The sequence below is a fragment of the Protopterus annectens genome, chromosome 7.part1 (genome assembly GCF_019279795.1).
Source record: "Protopterus annectens isolate FY-2018-M chromosome 7.part1, PAN1.0, whole genome shotgun sequence".
Taxonomy (NCBI): Eukaryota; Metazoa; Chordata; order Ceratodontiformes; family Protopteridae; genus Protopterus; species Protopterus annectens.
The window spans coordinates 72,577,334-72,599,093 of NC_056740.1; the positions used below are offsets into that span (position 1 = coordinate 72,577,334).

The following is a 21,760-nucleotide window of genomic DNA, read 5'->3' on the forward strand; positions in this document are numbered from 1 at the left end:
CCCCCACTGCTTAGTCCTGTGTGTAACCTGGGACTGAAGCCCGGGTGTTCTGCTGCTTCTGGGTTTGGACTGGGAAGGCCTGGAAGATGTAGGAAAGGACCAATTCTTAGAAGGCCAATGCCTACTAAATCTTGGAGGCTGTATTTGTAGGAAATATTTAACAGTTTGCATAGATTTAGCTTTTTCCTCCATCTTTTTAAGAACTTCAGCTTTGTCGCCAAACAGGCGGTACTGATTTAAGGGAGTATCCAGCAATTTAGCTTTAACATGATTTGGCAAGGATTGCTCCTTAAGCCAAGCATGCCTTCTAAGTACAGACCCAGTGACATCAGCTCTGCAAGATGCCTCTAGTGAATCAAAACCACATTGCAAAGTATGTTATCCAACCTGTTCAGCAGAATGCATTAAATCCTGTAAATCCTTATTTTCAGCACAGTCAGGAATCATCATCATTTTCTGTTTAAGCAATCCAGTAATATGCTACTGATACTTTAACATATGAAACTGGCAATTTAAGGCCCTAATGGCCAACGTTGTAGAAGTGTATACCTTCTTACCCCATCTATGCAGCGCCTTGGAGTCTCTATCAGAGGGGGTATGATTTTTGGCAGTAGTAGCCTTAATGCCCTTGGGTCCCTGTGAAATGGTCTCAAGATTCGCAGTAGGATTTTTGAAAAGGAACTTGTGAGAGTCAGGAACCCTGTAATATCTATCAGGTTTTCTGGGAGCAGGAGGCAAAGAGTCAGGGGCCAAGTTAGATTCCGAAAAGGCATCATCAACAATGTCTAATGCAGGTGGGATAGCTAAAGGCCTGTGCTGGGGCAGGAGTAAGAAATCCCCCAAGCCTCTTTTTAGAATGAGAGAAATCCTGGCTTTCCCAATGAAAATGCTCCTTAAGAGTATGCAAGGTTTCACCAAAAGAGAAATCCTCGGGGAGAGAATAGAAACATCTGCATCAGAATGCTCATAGGTAGATAGGGTAAATCCTGGTCATCAGAGGAAACAGAAATTTCAGAATCCTGGTCAGAAGCATCATAAGCAAATTCAGTCCTGGGTCTCAGAGGTAGAAGGTTGGCTTCCCCTGTTTAAAGTAATAAGGTCTTCAGCCATTCTTATATGTTTTTTAGGCATAGAGGCCTGACCATGCGGTCTGGGCGTTGGCTTTCTAGGCATGGTTCGAGATTTAGGCCTCGAAGAAGAAGATGGTGTTGGTTTAATATGCAAGTCAGTAGGCCTGAATACACCCTCAGAAGCCAGTACCTGCACAGCAGCTCTGGACCCATCCAAGGTAGAGACATCCACAGGTTCCACAGTTGAAGCATCTTGCAGCATACCGGACTTCAAATGGATCTCAGTAGAGGCCTGCAAATCTGAAGTAGCGGGTATCAGGGGCTGCGAAAAGTACAGTTTTGTACCGACCATAAATGTAGATGTTCGAGTGTTCACACTGCTGCAGTCATTACAATTGGGTTATCCTGCCGTCAGGCGGTCCCGTAGTCGGCCAGAGTTCCAAAGTCTTGTTCTGGCATCGGTTGCTGTCGCTTCCTCCCTGACGTCAGTGCGCCAGGGATATATAAGATGCATCAGACGCCATTTTCGTTCGTTTTTCTTGCCCCAGATGTCAGGTGCCCCCAAGTAAGTAGGCAATACATATTGCTAATCAAAAATATACATATATTAACCTTCAGTTAACAGCAAATACACCCCAAAGGTTGTACAGGATAAAAAGGTATAGATAAGTCCAGCTAGTTCAGAGGGGATGGAGGGAGGGTAACCTGGACTGCAGCAGTGTGAACACTCGAACATCTACATTTATGGTAGGTACAAAAAGTACAGTTTTGTACCTACCATAAATGCAGATGTTCGAGTGTTCACCCTGCTGCAGTCATCACACTTGGGTTATCCTGTCGTCAGGTGGTCCCGCAGTCGCCTCTTCCCTGACGTCAGTGCACCAGGGGTATAAATAATGCAACCGACGCCATTTTCTTCAGTTTTTCTTGCCCCAGATGTCAGGTGCCCTCAAAAAGGTGGTCAGAAATTAGTACCAACAGGAGTAAACACAGCACAAACACAAAATCCCTTCAGCTATAAGCAAATACATCAGTAAGGCATAGAAGAAATTTAGCCAGTAGATCAGAGGGGATGGAGGGGGGGTAACCTGGACTGCAGCAGGGTGAACACTCGAACATCTACATTTATGGTAGGTACAAAACTGTACTATGTTCATCATGTTACCCTGCTGCAGTCATCACACTTGGGTTGAATCCCAAAGCTAAAGTATGGGGGAGGTATCACAGAGGGTTAGTGGAGGCTATAAGGCCCTGCAGAGGCGAAGTCCGCCCTGGACTTTGAGTAAAGAGGTAAGTGATGGTGTTTGGTAAAGGTGTGTACTGAACTCCAAGTTGCAGCTTCTAAAATTTCCTTGGTTGGAACCCCCCCTGAGAAAGGCTGTAGAGGTAGCTGTTGCCCTGGTAGAGTGGGGTCTAATGGTAGCAGGAACTGGTTTCCCATGATGTGTATAGCAGAAACGTATGCAATTACCTATCCATTTAGAAATGGTTTGCTTTGATATAGCCTTCCCTTGAGAAGCTGTAGCAAAGGATACAAAGAGCTGGTCAGATTTTCTGAAAGCCTTAGTTTTATCCAAATAGTAACGAAGCTGCCTGTGAATGTCCAAGGAATGCAGGAGTCTCTCACCTTTGTTCTGTGGATTGGGGAAGAAGGTGGGTAAGTGGATGGTTTGATTTAAAGCTACACTGGAAACCACCTTAGGCATAAAGGATAATTAGTTCATAGAGAAACTCTGTCTTGATGAAAAATGAGAAAAGGTTCCACTGCCATTAGCGCCTGTAGCTCTGAGACTCTTCTAGCTGAAGTTATTGCTAGGAGCAGGGCAGTCTTCCATGATAGGAACTGTAGATCTGCAGAGAAAGCTGGTTCAAAGGGAGGTAGCATTAGTTTTTCCAGAACAAAATTGAGGTCCCATGTTGGTGCAGGAGCTCTCCTAGGTGGCCTGATGTTTTTTGCCCCTCTGAGGAACTGCCTTAGAAGAGGGTGTGAAAACAAAGGTGGATCCGTGTTGTAGTGAGCTGAAATAGCCGAAGCATGGATTTTAACTGAGGAAAAGGAAAGTCCTTTGTGCAACATCTCACCTAAATACTGTAGAATGTGAGGCTGAATTGTGTCTTGGCCTTTAGCTTGGTTCCAGGCACAAAACCTTTTCCATTTGCCCGAATAAGCCTTCCTGGTGCTTGGCCTCCTGATTCCAGAATAACATCCAGAACTGCTTGTGAAAGAGGTGCTGGTTGGATGTTTAGAGGATTTGCCATGCAGCCAGATTTAAAGTTTTGAGCAGGCTGTGAAGAATCTGATTGTTTTGTTGTGTGAGCAAATGGGGGATTTGAGGCAATATCCATGGTGGGCTGTGGGCCATATTTTTCAATAGCGGATACCAGTGCTGGCGTGGCCAGTCTGGGGCTATGAGAATCAGTCGAGGTCTTTCCTTTTTGACTTTCAAAAGAACCTTTGTGAGGAGAGGCAATGGAGGAAAGGCATATACTGTCAAGTTTTTCCAACTGAAAGAGTCCACTTTCCAAGCTTGATGGTAGAATGTCCTTGTACAAAATTTTATCAGTTGATAGTTTTGAGGACTGGCTAACAGGTCTATGTCTGGAAAGCCCCATTTTTGAGTTATCATTGCAAATATTTGTGGATCTAGTTTCCACTCGTGGGGATCCTTGATGTTTCTGTGAGGTCGTCTGCCAATGTGTTCTTCTGTCCTGGCAGGAATTGAGCTTGTAACTGGACTTGGTAGGCCAGAGCTGTGTTCCATAAGGTCATTGCTTGCCTGCATAGAGGGTAAGAATGTGTACCCCCTTGTTTGTTTATGTACCACATTACTGTGGTGTTGTCCGCCTTTATTGCAAGTTGTTCTGGATGTAATAGATCCTTGAAGGCTGTCAGAGCTTTCTGTACAGCTAGCATCTCTTTTTGATTTATGTGCATATTTTTTTGATCTGCAGTCCATAGGCCTTGAATGCATTGCCCTGCCATGTGTGCCCCCCCCAGGCGTAGTCTGAAGCATCTGTTGTGATAGTTTGCCTGGCTGGGGGCAAGGTGAAAGGCTGACCCTTGTTGAGGTGACATGCCTGTGACCCACCATATAAATTCCTGTTGTAGGCAGGGAATGAGAGATATCATTGTGTCCAAGCTGTGGCTGTGTTGAGACCATACGCTTTTTAGGTACCACTGTAATTTCCTCATATGCAGCTTTGCAAATGGTATTATTAGTATGCAAGATGCCATGAAGCCCAAAGCCTGCAGAATTTTTCTTGCAGTTAATTGGGTCTTTGTTGCCATTGTCTTAAAATATTGAGTCAGTTGTAGTTGCTTGTCTGGCGTAAGAAAAGCCTTCTGGGCCATTGTATTCAAGCTGGCACCCAGGAATGTCATTTTTTGTGAGGGTACTAGTTTTGACTTCTTTTCGTTTACTGTGTACCCCAGGCAGTTTAGTAGATGCTTTACAAAAGGCCAGATGATGTAAGAGAATATCTTTGCTTTCTGCTTGGATGAGGCAGTTGTCCAGGTATGGACATATTTGAATTCCTCTTTGTCTGCAGTATGCAATTACTGGTGCCAGGCATTTTGTGAAAACTCTGGGCGCAGTAGATAAGCCAAAGGGCAGTGCAGAGAATTGGCAATGGGTTGAAAGAATTGGTAATGGGTTGAACCTGCAATGAAACGGAGGTATCTTCTGCAACTTTGTCTGATAGGGGACATGCAGGTATGCCTCCTTGAGGTCCAACGTAACTAGCCATGCTTCCTTGCCCAACATGGGAAGTAGCTGCTGTAGTGGTAGCATCTTGAATTTGGGCACTTGTAAGTAAGTGTTTAGAATTGAAAGGTCCAGAAGTGGTCTCCAGGCATTGTCCTTTCTGGGCACTAGAAAGAGTCTTGAATAAAATCCTTGGCCTTGCTCTCGAGTAGGTACTAGTTGAATGGCTCTCATGTCCATGAGAGCTGTAATTTGCTTTTGAGCCTCTGCCCATTGATTTTGTGGCAGGTTTGGCATTCCTCTTTTCATTGGCAAGGTGTGAAAGTGGAGTCTGTATCCTCGTAAAATTATGTCTAGGACCCATTTGTCCTTTGTGACAATGTGCCAGTTGTCTGCAAAAAGTGAGAGTTTCCCCCCCAAGGGGGCTGCCAAGAGAGTATTGCTTGGCCAGATGAAGTGCAAGTCATTGAGTTTGCCTTCTGGTGGTTTGAGACCGTCTTCTCCTCCCTTCTGTGTTGTAGAGCCCCATTGGCGAGGTTTATACTGGGCTTGTGGTTGTCCTCTGCCTCTTGGGCGTCTGTATTTACCCCTCTGTGGTCTGTCAGTGGCTGGAAAGGACCAATTTTTTGTTGGCCAGTTTCTGCTGAAGCGAGGGGGTTGTACTTGTAGAAAATCTTTGACTGTCTGCATAGATTTCGCCTTATCTTTCATTTTCTTTAAAACTTCTTCTGCTTTAAATCCAAAAAGAACATCTTGCTGTAAGGGATCATCTAGTAGTTTTGCTTTAACATGATCAGGCAGAGTTTGTTCCTTTAACCAAGCATGCCTACGTATAACAGACCCAGTGACAGCTGCTCTGCAGGAGGCCTCCAAAGAATCAAACCCACATTGTAAGGCATGTTTGCCCACCTGCTCAGTGGCGTGCAACAGATCCTGTACTTCTTTCAATTCAGATTGTTGAGGGAGAGAGGTTATTCTTTGCTTTAACTGAGAGATTAGAAATTGCTGATATTTAAGCATGTGAAATTGACAATTCAGTGCCCTCATAGCAAGTGTGGCTGAGGTGTAAACCTTTTTCCCCCCACCTGTCTAGTGCTCTGGAATCCCTCTCGGAAGGTACTGGGTTTTTAGCCATAGAAGCCTTAGCTCCCTTGGGACCCTGTGAGATAGTCTCTGGGTCAGCTACAGGGCTTTTGTAAAGAAATGTGTGGGAATCAGGCACTCTATAGTATCTGTCTGGCTTAGCCAGAGCAGGAGGTAGAGAGTCTGGGTTGAAACTGGATTCTAAATAGACATCATCCACAATGTCCAAAACTGGTGGGATGGCAAGTGGTCTGTGTTGGGGGAGTAAAAGAAATTCTCTGAGCCTTTTCTTCAAATCAGAGTAGTCATGACCTTCCCAGTGGAAATGTTCCCTCAGTGTGTAAAGTTTCCCCAAAGGAGTAATCTTCAGGAGGAGAAGCTGAGGGAATAGAGTCCTCAGCATCAGAATCTTGATAAGGAGAGAAAGAGTAATCTTGGTCCTCAGAGGAGTCTGAAGAAATGGACATATGCTCAGAGGATGCATAATTTTCCTGTTGTCTAGGCCTTTTGTCAGGAGGGGGCTGGGAACCCCTGATTAAAGAAATCAAATCTTCAGCCATTTTGTGCATCTGTTTCTTAGGCATGGGGCCTTGAACAGGAGACTGAAGTGCAGTCCTTTTAGAGTTAGAAGGAGTCTTAGACTTAGAAAACATTTTAATGGTGAGAGTCGTCGGTCTGAAAACGCCTTCAGAAACCGATGGCGTTTCTGTAGTACCGACGTCTTTTGTAGCAAAGTCGTTGGAAGGGTCTGAAATAAAAGGCTGCGTCGGCCTGGTACATTCCGTCAAAATTTCCGTAGTGGTCTCGTGATCCAGATCTGCGGTAGTCAGGGGCTGCTTCAGAGCCTCAATGAGGACCGGAGACCGGATCAGCCGAGGCCTCGGAATCTGGCTTAGGCCTGGGCTGTCTGTCCTTATCCCTGCGTTTTTTGTGCACGCTGGTAGTCGGTTGCTCCGACGGCATGGTGTAGTTAAATTTCCTACCGAAGTAGTGTCGTGCAAAATCAAACCGTCTTTTAATCGTACGCTTATTAAACCTAGCACAAACAGACAAGAAGTGACGTCGTGGTCTGGGCCTAGGCAAGGTATGCAATAAGAATGAAAATCCTTATGAGGTATTTGCTTCCCACAAGAAATACAATTGTTAACTTTTTCTGACATCGGTCTGAGGCAAGAAAAGTTTCCCCAACGGGGTACTTAGCTTTATAGAAGACTTCGGTCTGAAATTCGAATTCAAAAATCTCAGGAGTCGGCCGACCGGTACTTGCGAACTGCTTCTGCTTCGGGCAGCGCGCAGCAAGAAAGACTGGAGAAAATGGTGTCGGTTGCATTATTTATACCCCTGGCGCACTGACGTCAGGGAAGAGGCGACAGCAACCGACGCCGGACCAAGACTTTGGAATTCCAGCCGACTGCGGGACCGCCTGATGACAGGATAACCCAAGTGTGATGACTGCAGCAGGGTAACACGACGAACATCTGTACTATGTTCATTGTGTTACACTGCTGCAGTCATTACACTTGGGTAAAATCCCAAAGCTAAGGTTGGGTGGCTGGTCTATAGAGAGTTAGGATTGGCTATGAGGTCCTGCAGAACTGCAGTGGCAAATCCTGCTCTGTATTTAGAGTAAAGAGGCAGGTGGTAATGCTTGGTAAAGGTGTGCACTGAACTCCAAGTTGCAGCCTCCAAAATTTCTTTGGTAGGTGGTACTCTGAGGAAGGCTGTTGAAGTGGCTGTTGCCCTGGTGGAATGCGGCCTAATGTTATTTGGGACTGATTTTCCATGCTGTGTGTAGCAGTACCGAATGCAGTGTCCTATCCATTTGGATATAGTCTGCTTTGAGATAGCCTTGCCCTGTGATCCTGCAGCATATGCTACAAACAGTTGCTCAGTTTTCCTGAAAGCCTTTGTTTTGTCCAAGTAGAAGCGTAGCTGCCTGTGTATGTCCAAAGAATGCAGAAGTTTCTCCCCTTTATTCTGGGGGTTTGGATAAAAAGTTGGCAAATGGATGGTTTGGTTAAAAGCCACACTAGATACCACCTTCGGCATAAAGGTAGGGTTTTGTCCTTAAAGATACCCTGTCCTGATAAAAAATTATAAAAGGTTCCATTGCCATTAATGCCTGTAGCTCAGACTCTCTGTGCTGAAGTTACTGCCAGGAGTAGAGCTGTTTTCCATGATAATTTTAGATCGGCTGTATTGGCTGGCTCAAAAGGTGGTAGGGTCAGTTTTTCCAAAAAGAAATTGAGGTCCCAAGTTGGTGCTCTCCAGGGCGGTCTTATGTTTTTAGCCCCTCTGAGGTACTGCTTTAGCAAGGGATGAGAGAATAAAGGAGGATCCGTGTTGTAATGTGCTGAAATGGCAGAGACATGGATCTTAATTGATGAGAAGAATAGGCCTCTGTCCAGCATCTCAGTTAAGTATTGTAAAATCTGAGGAATGTTTGGAACAAGAGGGTCAAGGCTTTGAGCCATTTTTCTGAGTAAGCTTTCCTGGTTGTAGGCCTCCTGGCCTCCAAAATGACATCCATAACAGCTTTAGAGAGAGGTGTTGCCTGTTTGACTAATGTATCTGCCATGCAGCCAGGTTTAGGGTTTTGAGGTGATCATGCAGGATCTGATTGTTTTGAGTCAGAAGGTGTGGAATTTGAGGCAAAATCCATGGTGGGCCTTGAGCCAAGTTCCTTAAGATAGGGTACCAGTGCTGGTGTGGCCAGTCTGGAGCAATCAGGATCATCTGTGGTTTTTCTTGTCTGGCTTTTAGGAGTACCTTTGAAAGGAGAGGCAGTGGCGGGAAGGCATAAACTTTTAAGTTTTTCCAGCTGAACAGAAGAGCATCCACTTTCCATGCTTGTTTGTGATAAGTCCTTGTGCAGAATTTTTGTAGTTGGCAATTCAGTGGGGAGGCAAAAAGATCTATGTCTAGGCATCCCCATTTTTGCGTTACCATGCTGAAGATTTGTGGATTCAATTTCCATTCGTGAGGGTCCATGATATTTTCTGCTTAGATCGTCTGCCAGAGTATTTTTCTTTCCTGGCAGGAATTGTGCTTACAGGTGAACTTGATACGGTAGAGTTGTGTTCCACAAGGTCATGGCTTGCCTGCATAGGGGATAAGAATGAGTGCCCCCTTGCTTATGTACCACATTACTGTGGTGTCTGTCTATAGAAATAATTGTCCTGGATGTAGAAGGTCCTTGAAAGCTGTTAGGGCATTTTGAACAGCCAACATTCTCTTTTTGATTGATGTGAAGATGCATCTGGTCTGTGGTCCACTTGCCCTGAATGCATTTTCCTGCCATGTGTGCTCCCCAGGCGTAATCCGAAGCATCTGTTGTTAGAGTTTGCCTGGCTGTGGGTTGGGTAAAAGGCTGACCCTTGTTTAGGTGACATGTCTGTGCCCACCATCGAAACTCCTGTTGTAGGCAGGGAATCATTGGTATTACTGCTTCTAAACTGTAAGAGTGTTGAGTCCAAACACTTTTTAGGTACCATTGTAATTTCCTCATATGCAGTCTGGAATATGGTATTAGTAGTATGCAGGATGTCATGAATCCCAGGGCCTACAGAATTTTTCTTGCAGGGAGATGGGACTTTCTTGCCAGTAATTGAAAATATTGAGTTAGTTGAACTTGTTTGTCTGGCGTGAGGTAAGCCATCTGGGCTGTTGTATTTAAGTTGGCACCCAGGAATGTAATCTGTTGCGAGGGCACTAGTTTTGACTTCTTTTCGTTTAATGTGTACCCTAGAGAAATTAGCAACCTTTTTACAAATGCCAGATGCTGTAGAAGAATTTCCTTTGTCTCTGCTTGAATGAAGCAGTCATCCAGGTATGGATATATTTGAATTCCTTTTTGTCTGCAAAATGAAATTACTGGTGCCAGGCACTTTGTGAAGACCCTGGGCGCAGTAGATAAGCCAAAGGGTAGTGCAGAGAATTGGTAGTGCATTGTACTGGCTTTGAATCTGAGGTATCTTCTGCAATTTTGTCTGATAGGGACATGCAGGTATGTCTCTGAGGTCCAGAGTAACAAGCCAAGCCTTCTTGCCTAGCATGGGTAGAAGCTGCTGTAATGTCAACATTTTGAATTTCGGAATATCCAGGTAAGTATTCATAATGGAAAGTTCTAGTATTGGCCTCCAGGCCTTGTCCTTTCTGGGGACCAGGAAGAGTCTTTTGTAAAATCCTTGTCCTTGTTCCTGTTGTGGTACTTTTTGAATAGCTCTCATATCCATGAGGGCTGAAATTTGTTTTTGTGTCTCTGCCCATTGATTATGTGGCAGGTCTGGCATTCCTTTTAGCCTTGGTAAAGTATGAAAGTGGAATTTGTAACCTTGAGAGACAATATTCAGAACCCATTTGTCTTGGGTGATTGTTTGCCAGTTTTGAGAAAAAAGTGCTAGTTTTCCCCCCTAAGGGGGCTTCCAAAAGGGATGTGCTTGGCGTACGAAGGGGAAAGTCATTGTGACCGTTTCCTGTAAGGTTGAGACTTGTCCTCACCTCCTTTTGGGGTTGAGGTGCCCCACTGTTGTCTGTTTGAGCCTTGGGTTCGAGATCTACCCTCTTGGGCAGCTGTATCTGCCTCTCTGTGGCCTGTCTGACACTGGAAAGGACCAATTCTTTGTTGGCCAATTTCTGCTAAACCGAGGTGGCTGTACCTGTAAGAAATCCTTGACTGTTTGCATAGATTTAGCTTTATCCTCCATTTTCTTTAACACCTCTTCTGCCTTAACACCAAACAAGGTATCATGCTGTACAGGAGCATCCAATAATTTTGCCTTAACATGATCAGGTAAACTCTGTTCTTTTAACCAAGCATGTCTTTGAATCACAGAACCTGTAACTGCGGCTCTACAAGAGGCCTCTAAAGAATCAAAACCACATTGCAGAGTATGTTTTCCCACCTGTTCAACTGCATGCAATAAATCCTGCATTTCTTTACAATCAGGAGCTTCTGAGCTTGCAAGCATTTTCTGTTTTAACCGAGCCATTAAATATTGTTGGTACTTAAGCATGTGAAACTGGCAATTTAAAGCTCTTACTGCTAAAGTTGCATAAGTGTATACTTTCTTCCCCCCATCTATCCAAAGCTCTGGAATCTCTGTCAGAGGGTACTGGATTTTTTGCAATAGAAGCCTTAACCCCTTTTGGACCCTGGGAAATAGTTTCTGGATCAGCAGGAGGGTTTTTGTAAAGAAACTTGTGAGAGTCAGGGACTAATACCTATCTGGCTTGGCTGGAGCAGGGGGCAGAGAGTCAGGAGATAAACTGGATTCACAGAACACATCATCCACAATATCTAGCACATACGGAATAGCCAGCGGCCTGTGCTGAGGCAATAAGAGGAAATCCCTGAGCCTTTTCTTGGATTCTGAGTAATCCTGACTTTCCCAATGGAAATGCTCCCTCATGGTATGTAAAGTTTCCCCAAAATAATAATCCTCAGGAGAAGAGGCTGAAGGGATAGATTCTTCAGCATCAGCGTCCTCATAGGGGGTAGAGAGTATCCCTGGTCTGAAGAGGAATCAGAGGAAATGGAAACCTGATCAGAGGAGTCATAGTCTGTATCCTGCCTAGGCCTTTTCTCAGGAGGGGGATGGGAACCAGATTAGAGTAATGAGGTCTTCGGCCATTTTAAGCATTTGTTTCTTAGGCATGGAGGACTGTCCAGGAGAATGCTGTACTTGTTTCTTTGTCTTTAATTATTCCTTTGTCTTGGCTGTTGTTTTAATGGTAAGTTATGAAGGTCTGAAAACACCCTCAGAAGCTGATGCCTACTCAGCGGCTCCGGACCCATCTGAGGGATTCGTTTCCGTAGGCCCAATACCTTGAGTTTCCAGAGGCCTACATGTCTCCACGTGGGAGTCAGAAGCGGCCTGTGGCTCTGAGGTCGCAGGTATCAGGGGCTGCGAAAGCACCTCACTGAGAACCAGCGACTGGCCTAGAAGAGGTTTTGTCGTCGGTTTTCGACCTCGGATGCCTGTCTTTATCCTTGTCTTAGTGTTTTTTCGGTATTGAGGTCGTCGGCTGATCCAACGGCATCGTATAATTGAACCTTCGGCCAAAGTAGTGCAGAGCAAAATCAAAATGTCTTTTTATAGTGCGTTTGTTAAATCTAGCACGAAACCGACTAGTGACATCGTGATCAGGGCCTAGGCATAGAATACATTAAGAGTGGAAGTCCTTATGAGTAATTGCTTCCCACAAGAATTGCAATTGTTAACTTTTTCTGACATCGGACTGAGGCAAGAAAAGGTTCCCCAACGGGGTACTTGGCTTTATTGAAGACTTCGGTCTGAAATTCTACTTCGAAAATCTCAGGTGTCGGCCAACCGGCACTTGCGAACTGCTTCTGCTTCGGGCACAGCGCGGCAAGAAAGACTGGAGAAAATGGCGTCGGATGCATCTTATATACCCCTGGCGCTCTGACGTCAGGGAAGAAGCGACATCAACCGACGCCGGACCAAGACTTTGGAACTCTGGCCGACTGCGGGACCGTCTGACGGCAGGATAACCCAAGGTGATGACTGCAGGAGGGTAACACGATGAACATCTGGCCTACTGTGAACTGAGCCACTACACAGATTAAACTGCAATGGCACAAACTGACCAAAGTGTTCAAATAGCAGAAGAACTAGAAAGTACAGTTGTGTACACTTACCATAAATGTAGCTGTTGAGTGTATTCACTGTTTCAGTCATTACATTTGGGTAATCTGCTGGCAAATTGTCCTCAGTCGGCCTGAATAACAAAATCTTGGGTCCTCCGTCGGTTGTTGTCGTCTCCTCTTCCATGACGTCAGGGGTAAAAAACATGCAGCTGCCATGTTATTCAGTTTTTCTTGCCCCAGATGTCAGGTGCCCCCCAAATGGGGAGCAATATATATATATATATATATATATATATATATATATATATATATATATATATATATAAAAACTGTAAATATATAAATGCACTTTTAGAAACAAACTTTACCTTCAACTAAAAGCAAATACACCACAAAGGCTTTTAAGTATAGTGAAGGAAAGAAAAGGTATAGAATGGGGGATGGCGGGTGGGTAACCCAGACGTCAACAGTGAATACACTCGAACAGCTACATTTATGGTAAGTGTACACAACTGTATTATGTTCTTCATGTTTCATTGTTGCAGTCATTACATTTGGGTAGAATCCCAAAGCTATGGATGGGAGGATGGAACTAAACAGCATTAGGAGCGGCTATAAAACCCTGCAGGACTGCAGTAGCAAAGCCTGCCCTGGATTTAGAAAAGAGAGGTAAATGATAATGTTTTGTGAAGGTATGAACAGAGCTCCAAGTAGCAGCTTCTAGAATGTCTTTGGTCAGGACCCCTCTGAGAAAAGCTGCTGAAGTAGAGGCAGCCCTGGTGGAATGTGATCTGATCCCCTTGGGCACAGGGTTTACCATGGTGCAAATAGCAGAAACGAATGCAGTGGCTTATCCATTTAGAAATAGTCTGCTTTGATATAACCTTCCCCTCTGATCCTGCAGAAAATGCTACCAGTAGTTGCTCAGACTTTCTTAGAAATTTTGTCCTGTTTAAGTAGAATCTTAGTTGTCTGTGTAAGTCCAGTTAAATGCAGAATCTGCTCTCCCTTGTTCTGCAGATTTGGGTAAAATGTTGGCAAGTGAATGGTCTGGTTAAGAGCCACACTGGATACCATCTTAGGCATAAAAGAAGGATTGGTCCTGAGGGCCACCCTGTCTGGGTAAAATATAATGAAAGGCTTCACTGCCATGAGAGCCTGTAGTCCTGAAACCCTTCTTGCTGAAGTGACTGCCAAAGGAAACGTTTTCCAAGATAGAAATTTTATATCCGCAGTAGCTGCTGGTTCAAAAGGAGGAAGAGTGAGTTTTTCCAGCACAAAATTGAGAGCCCATGCAGGAGTTCATGCTCTCCTATGAGGCCTTAAATTTTTGGCCCCTGTAAGATACTGTTTAAGCAGTGGATGAGAAAAGAGGGGAGGCTCTGTTTTGTAATGAGCCGAGATGGCAGAGGCATGGGTTTTTATTGAGGAAAAAGACAGGCCCCTTGTCAAGCATCTCAGTTAAGTATTGTAAAATATGAGGAATATTGGGCTTTGCTGTATCTATTCCATGTGCTTGGTTCCAAGCACAGAATCTCTTCCATTTATCAGCATAAGATTTTCTAGAAGTAGGCCTTCTGGCTTCCAAAATGGCATCCATCACAAATTTACTGAGAGGTGTGGTTTGAATAATTAGTTGATTAGCCATGCTGCAAGATTCAGAGTTTGGAGCTGAGTGTGCAGAATTTGATAGTTCTGCTGAGACAGTAGATGAGGTAAATTGAGGCAAGTACCATAGAGGAAGGTGTGACATATTCCTTAGAAGCGGGTACCAGTGCTGGCGAGGCCAGTCCGGAGCAATTAGGATCATTTTTGTTTTTTCCTGTCTGACTTTTAGTAAGACCTTGGAGAGTAGAGGCAGAGGGGGAAAGGCATAGACTGATAGGTTTTTCCAGCTGAAGGATAGAGCATCCACTTTCCATGCTTTTTTTGTGATGAGTTCTTACGCAGAATTTGTTCAACTGATAATTTTGGGGAGAGGCAAATAGATCTTTGTCTGGGCTCCCCCATTTTTGTGTTAACATGCTGAAGATATGTGGATCTAGTTTCCATTTGTGCGGGTCCAAATGATTTCTGCTTAGGTCGTCTGCCAGAGTATTTTGTTTTCCTGGCAGGAATTGAGCTTGAAGATATTTGGTAAGTCAAGGCTGTGTTCCACAAGGCCATGGCTAGTTTGCAAAGGGGGTACGAATGTGTACCCCCTACTTATGTACCACATAACTGTGGTGTTGTCCGTCTTTATCAGTAGTTGTCCTGGATGAAGCAAGTCCTTGAAGGCTGTCAGAGCATTCTGAACAGCTAGCATTTCTTTCTGGTTGATATGCAGATGCATTTGGTTTGGGCTCCATTTGCCCTGAATGCATCTCCCTGTCAGGTGGGCCCCCCAACATAATCTGATGCATCTGTAGTTAGGGTTTGGGTGTCAGGGGGTAGAGTAAATGACAGTCCCTTGTTTTGGTGACATGTCTCTGCCCACCAAAGAAACTCCTGTTGTAGGGCAGGGAATGAGAGGAATCATTGTTTCCAGGCTGTGACAATGCAGACTCCATAAACTTTTTAGGTACCATTGAAGTTTCCTCATATGCAGTCTCGCATATGAAATTAGTAGAATACAGAATGCCATGAACCCCAAAGCCTGCAGAATTTGTCTTGCAGATAACTGGATTTTTGTTGCCATTTGTTTGAAGTATGTTGTCAGTTGCCTTTGTTTGTCTGGCGCGAGGTAAGCCATCTGGGCAGTTGTATTCAAGTTGCACCCAGGAATATAATTATATGAGAGGGTACCAGTTGTGATTTGTTTTCGTTTATGGTGTACCCTAGGCATGCTAGAAGCCTTTTTACAAATACCAGATGTTGAAGAGTGCCCTTGTCCTCTGCTTGAATGAGACAATCGTCCAGATAAGGATAAATTTGAATGTTTCCTTGTCTGCAGAATGCAATTACTGGTGCCAGGCACTTTGTAAAGACCCTGGGCACAGTAGATAAGCCAAAGGGCAGTGCAGAGAACTGGTAATGCAAAAAAACTGCTTTGAAGTGGAGGTATTTTCTGCATGATTCCCTTATTGGAATATGCAGGTATGCCTCTTAAGTCTAGAGTTACTAACCAAGCATTCCTGCCTAGCCAAAAATCCTACCCCTTCTGATAGTGTTTCCAGGGCGCCGGATAGATGGGGTAAGAAGGTTTATACATCTGCAACCTTGGCAATCAGGGCTTTAAACTGCCAGTTTCATATGCTTAAATATCAGTAGCTGTTGTAAAGTCAGCATTTTGAAGTTTGGAATGCGCGAGGTAAGCCATCTGGGCAGTTGTATTCAAGTTGCACCCAGGAATATAATTATATGAGAGGGTACCAGTTGTGATTTGTTTTCGTTTATGGTGTACCCTAGGCATGCTAGAAGCAAAAAAAACTGCTTTGAAGTGGAGGTATTTTCTGCATGATTCCCTTATTGGAATATGCAGGTATGCCTCTTAAGTCTAGAGTTACTAACCAAGCATTCCTGCCTAGCCAAAAATCCTACCCCTTCTGATAGTGTTTCCAGGGCGCCGGATAGATGGGGTAAGAAGGTTTATACATCTGCAACCTTGGCAATCAGGGCTTTAAACTGCCAGTTTCATATGCTTAAATATCAGTAGCTGTTGTAAAGTCAGCATTTTGAAGTTTGGAATGTCCAGGAACGTGTTCAGAATCGATAAGTCCAGTATTGGACGCCATGAATTGTCTTTTCTGGGTACCAGGAAAAGTCCAGAATAAAAACCTTGTCCCTTTTCCTAGAGGTTGAATAGTCCCCATATCCATGAAGGACATGACTTGTTTCTGGGCCTCTGCCCACTGGTTTTGTGGCAGATCCAGCCATCCGTTTGGAATTGGCAAAGTATAGAAATGAAATCTATACCCCTGGGATACTATGTTTAATACCCACTTGTCCTGGGTAATTAACTGCCAATTTTGTGCATGAAATACTAGTTTTCCCCCCAAGGGGGCTGCCAAAAGGTAAGTGCTTGGAAATGGTACAGGAAAGTCAATGAGACTGCTTACTGTAGGGTTGTGCTTTGTTTCCTCCAGATTTGGAGGTGGAGGCACCCCATTGCTTCGACCTGTAAGAACCCTGTGATTGATATCTGGAGCCTTTTGAGCACCTGGGTTTGCCTTGAGTGGCTCTGTTGGACACAGGAAAGGACCAATTTTAGTAGGCCAGTGCTTACTGAACCTGGGTGGCTGGACTTGCAAGAAATCTTTTACAGTTTGCATAGATTTAGCTTTGTCTTCCATTTTCTTCAAAACCTCTTCTGCCTTATTACCAAATAGAGTATCATGCTGCAAAGGGGCATCCAAAAATTTGGATTTAACATGATCAGGCAGATTTTGCTTGAGCCAGGCATGCCTTCTAATCGCAGATCCAGTAAAGGCAGCCCTACAAGAGCCTTCAAGGAATCAAAACCATATTGCAAAGTATGCTTTCCAACCTGTTCTGCTGAATGCAATAAATCCTGTAACTCTATTTTCCACACAATCAGAAATAAACATCATTTTCTGTTTTAGTACGCCCATAACATGCTGTTGATATTTAAGCATATGAAACTGGCAGTTTAAAGCCCTGATTGCCAAAGTTGCAGATGTATAAACCTTCTTACCCCATCTATCCAGCGCCCTGGAAACTCTATCAGAAGGGGTAGGATTTTTGGCTGTAGAAGCCTTAACACCCTTGGGACCCTGAGAAATAGTCTCAGGATCAGCAGCAGGATTTTTGAAAAGAAATTTGTGGGAGTCAGGAACCCTGTAACATCTGTCTGGCTTACTAGGAGCCAGAGGCAGGGAATCAGGAGCCATGCTTGATTCCGAGAACACATCATCAACAATGTCTAATACAGGAGGTATTGCCAAAGGCCTATGCTAAGGAAGAAGGAAATCCTTAAGCCTTTTTTTTGATTCAGAGAAGTCCTGACTCTCCCAGGGAAAATGTTCCCTTAAAGTATGCAAAGTCTCTCCAAAAGAGTAATCGTCAGGAGGAGATGCAGATGGGATGGATTCTTCTGCATCAGAATCCTCATAGGGTGGAATAGAAAATTCCTGATCAGAAGAGGAATCAGAAGAAATGGAAACCTGATCTGAAGATTCATAATCAGTACCTTGCCTAGGCCTCTTAGTGGGGGGGACCTCCTGATCAATGTAATTAAATCCTCAGCCATTTTGAGCATCTGTTTTTAGGCATAGGGGGTCTGAGCACATGGCTCATGTGTCAGTTTTTTAGACATAGAAGTTGTTTTTGACCTTGTTTTTGTTGCTGGCGTGGGTTTAATATAAAAAATGTTGAGGCCTGAAAACACCCTCAGAAGCCAGTGCCAGCTCCGGACACATCCAAGGGAGACACATCCACATACTCTGAGAATCTCGTGGCATAACAGACTCCGAATGGGTCTTGGTAGAGGCCTGCGACTCAAAAGTAGTAGGTATCAGGGGCTGCGAAAGCGCCTCACTGAGTACCGGCGACTGGCTTTGGAGACGCTTCGTCGTCAGTTTTGGACCTCGACGGTCTGTCTCTGTCTTTTTCCTTGCATTTTTTGAGAACTCCGGTAGTCGGACTGTTAACAGACGACATTTCAGGATAGTTAAATCTTGAACTAAAATATTTTAAGGCAAAAATATACAGACGCTTAATAATGCGTTGGTTAAATCTAGCACAAAACCGACAGCAAGGCACGTTGTGATCAGGGCCTAGGCAAGGAATACAGTACAAATGAAAATCCTTATGGGGTATTTGCTTCCCACAAGTAATGCAATTAACTTTTACTGACATGGGTAAGGAGCAAGAAAAAGTTTCCCCAACGGGGTACTTGGCTTTAGTTTGAAGACTTCGGTTCTGAAACTCGAATATGAAAATTTCAGGAGTCGGCCGACCGGCACTTGCAAACTGCTTCTGCTTCGGGCAATGTGCAGCAAGAAAGACTGAATAAAATGGCGTCGGCTGCATGTTTTATACCCCTGACGACCTGACGTCATGGAAGAGGAGACAGCAACTGATGCAGGACCCAAGACTTTGTTATTCAAGCCGACTGAGGGCAACCTGCCAGCAAATTACCCAAATGTAATGACTGCAACAGTGAAACACGAAGAACATCAGGTGCATGAAAATAAGAAAGTTTTCTGCACTTAAGCAGGTAATTTCCATGGTAGACATGCGGCACCAGTTGGTTCTCTGAGGAAAGAATGGTACAGCTGATGATCTTATCAAAAGTGAAAATGAAGGGGGCTAAACACAAATGTTACGATTTACTGCTACAGTAACCTTCCCTGAAGAAAGAAGTATGCCAAGGACTGCTATACAATGTAAAACACACACCTTAAAAATATATATTAATTTAACACCAGAGTACTGATATACCACTAGACTACTGTACTTCCACTATGTAACAGAGAAACACTTACCATCCTTTTTCTTCTGAGCAAGAATAGTCACTTCATCTCCCTTAGGAAGATCGAGCAGGAACAGCACTGCCTCTTCCCTAATGATATTTGCAAAGTCAACATTGTTTACCTGACAAATAAGATTTAGGCATTAGCTTACAGCACTCATAATGCAGCACTTCTAAAACGTTAAGCTACTTATGTTTTCAAAAACACCTGCAAAAATGTATTTTTGTTTAAAATAAAGCATTTCATATCTACTTCACATTTTTGAATAAATAATGTCAAATTACTGTGTGAACATACACTCTGATCACCTCAACACTATACCTGCAGAGTGTACACAAACATTTTTTTACAAAAAAAAACCTGTACTACTAAATCACAGCACCATAAGTGAAAAAAAGATTAAAAGCATTTGATTCACATTCATACATCTTTCATGTTCACTGTCAAACACACCTCTGTTTTCATTAATAGAAGTGAAAACACTCCAACACCACCAGGCTCATGAACGAAACAAATACATTCTAATCTACGAGGGATCATCCTTGGTAGGTCTAGGACTGGTTTTCTCCAATTTGGCGTATTTTGTGCCAGAGAAGTTTCAAGACACGGGAATTTAAGAGTTCTACACCAGCATACACTGATATCAAAATATACACTGAGGGAACTTGACTAGCTCATGAGCCCACAAACTAACCTCAAAAATCAAGGACTGGGTTGGATCCAAGCAAATAAAATTCAGAACGATGGAAAGACCTACAAAGCAGACAAATGGAAAGTGCTCAAAATGCAGAGTCCTGAAGTACGAAAGGAGGGTTAGCAACAGGATTCATGGCTCCAGCAATAATGTTTGATGAAGGTGTGAAAAGTCGACCAGTGTTTATGAGACAAACTATTGGAAAGTACAGTTAAGTTAAAAACTTAATATTAATGTAGATGTTTGACTAGTTTCACTGTAGCAGTTCTCAATTGTTGAGAATATGCTATCTTGTAGGTAACCTGCACCTGGCCAGTCTTACAGGAAGAGCTCCAACTTCCTCTAGTGCTTCTACAAAGGCTATCTCACCAAGGTGTGAGCACATCAGTGGTTAAGTGTTGGTCGAAGTCATCTTTCTTTCGTGCCACAATCAATATCCAGATGGCAACCCCCCACCCTAGTAACAGAGCCCACTGTACCAGGTCAAACACTCTTAGCTGAATCCAGAAACCCTAACAGCAAACTAAGGACAGAGGCCTGTTAGGGTAGTGAAGGGGAGGGTACAGCCTAAGGCTAGGAATGCTATGCCAGTCCAACAGGTGACCAAATTAAATGGTTTTCCTGGAAACAGTGAAAGGAAAGGGGGATGGAGAGGGTGATCTTGCAATGCAACACTGCAACTACTTGATCAATATTTATAGTAATATCTTAACACAAATGTACTCTGGCCATCATAGCATTCACTGATGCAAATGCAAGTCCTACCCTGGCTCTGGATGCAGCCCCCAAGACTGTAATGCCTACAGAGGGTATACGCAGATAAAGTTGCTGCTTCAAGGATGGCCTGGACTGTGACTGTCTATGCTGATATCTGTGGCTCTAGTGAAATACAGTTTTAAACTTTGTCATGGGATTGGTTTTACATGGTATAGGTAACAGAAAGAGATACAATGTGCTAGTCATTTGAAAAGGTCCAACTCTTCCTCCTTTGCAAAAGGACAAAGAACTGATCACATTTTCAAAGATCCTTGGTTCTATGTAATCTAAGCTGCCTGTGCACATCTAGGGAATGGCAGATTCTTTCTTGGAGTTTTGAGGCTTAGGAAAGAAAAGTGAATGCTGTATAGTCTGGTTAGGTGAGAATTCCAAAACCACCTCTGGCACAAAGGAGGTGTTAGTATGCAGGCACAAAGTGCACTGGTGGAATAACAGAAAAGCCTCTCTGCAGCTGAGGGCTTATATTCTTGAGATTCATCTAGCTGGAGTGAGTGTCACCACTAACAGCATCTTCCAAGAGAGTAACTGAAGGGGGGATGCTGATGGTTAAAAGGGGCCAAACTTAGTTTCTGTAGACATAGTTGAGATTCCATGCTGAACCAAATGGCTTTCTAGGTGGTCTATGATGGATGGCCTCTTCAGGAACTGCTTAACAGAAGGCCTAGAAGACAAGGTAGACTCCAAGTCTACACAAGCTGAAATAACAGAAGCATGCACTTTTATGGAAATGTAAGGTAAACCTACTTTGTAAAGGTCTGGCAGATATTATACAACATATGCCACTCTAGCCTTTCTGTGGGTCAAGGTCCCTAGACTGGCACCAGAAGAAGAATCTTTTTCACTCTGTTAGGTAAGATATGCTTGTGTTGGGCCTCATTCATAACACTTATGTCCTCTCTCTGTAACTGTGCCGGCCTTAAAGCAGGGCAAGATCACCCAAGCTGCCAATCAGTGTGGTCATGTCGAGGTGTAGCAAGGAAACACGATTTTTTTTTTTTTTTTTTTGTCAACAGGTCCACACTCAGAGGCAATACTTTGCATTTCCCTCGTATCAAATTGTTCAGAAGAAGCCAGCTCAGTATTTGCCAAAAAAGAGATACGAGAGTAAATTCTAGTCTTTCCTCCATCTCTTTTATCAGTACCAATGGAGTCAATGGTATTGGAGGAAAAGCACAAATTAAATGATCTGTCTAATTCAGGGAGAAAGCATCCATTTTCCAGGCTCCTGGAGTTGCAACCCTGGTGCAAAACTATCTTAGTTGCCTGTTCAGATGGGAGAGAAAAAAGTCCATGTCTGATGCATCCCCAACACCTTGTCAAATCCAGCTCTCTGAAAGTGGGCCAACCAATGATCTCCCAACTCACAGAGAAAACAAGCAACAACTCTAAATGCATAAGAAAGCTCTGAA

At 43.9% G+C, this 21,760-nt stretch overlaps 1 protein-coding gene across 7 annotated transcripts in view; it reads right to left on the minus strand.

Annotated features, from left to right (window-relative positions):
• TJP1 (tight junction protein 1) overlaps positions 1 to 21,760 on the minus strand; it is a 2,268,071-nt gene that overhangs the window by 1,418,972 nt on the left and 827,339 nt on the right. For all 7 annotated transcript variants that reach the window (XM_044078564.1, XM_044078565.1, XM_044078562.1 and 4 more), the window contains exon 11: positions 18,893 to 19,001. In XM_044078564.1, coding sequence (XP_043934499.1) covers positions 18,893 to 19,001 — 109 coding nt within the window. The remainder of the gene's footprint in view (positions 1 to 18,892; positions 19,002 to 21,760) is intronic.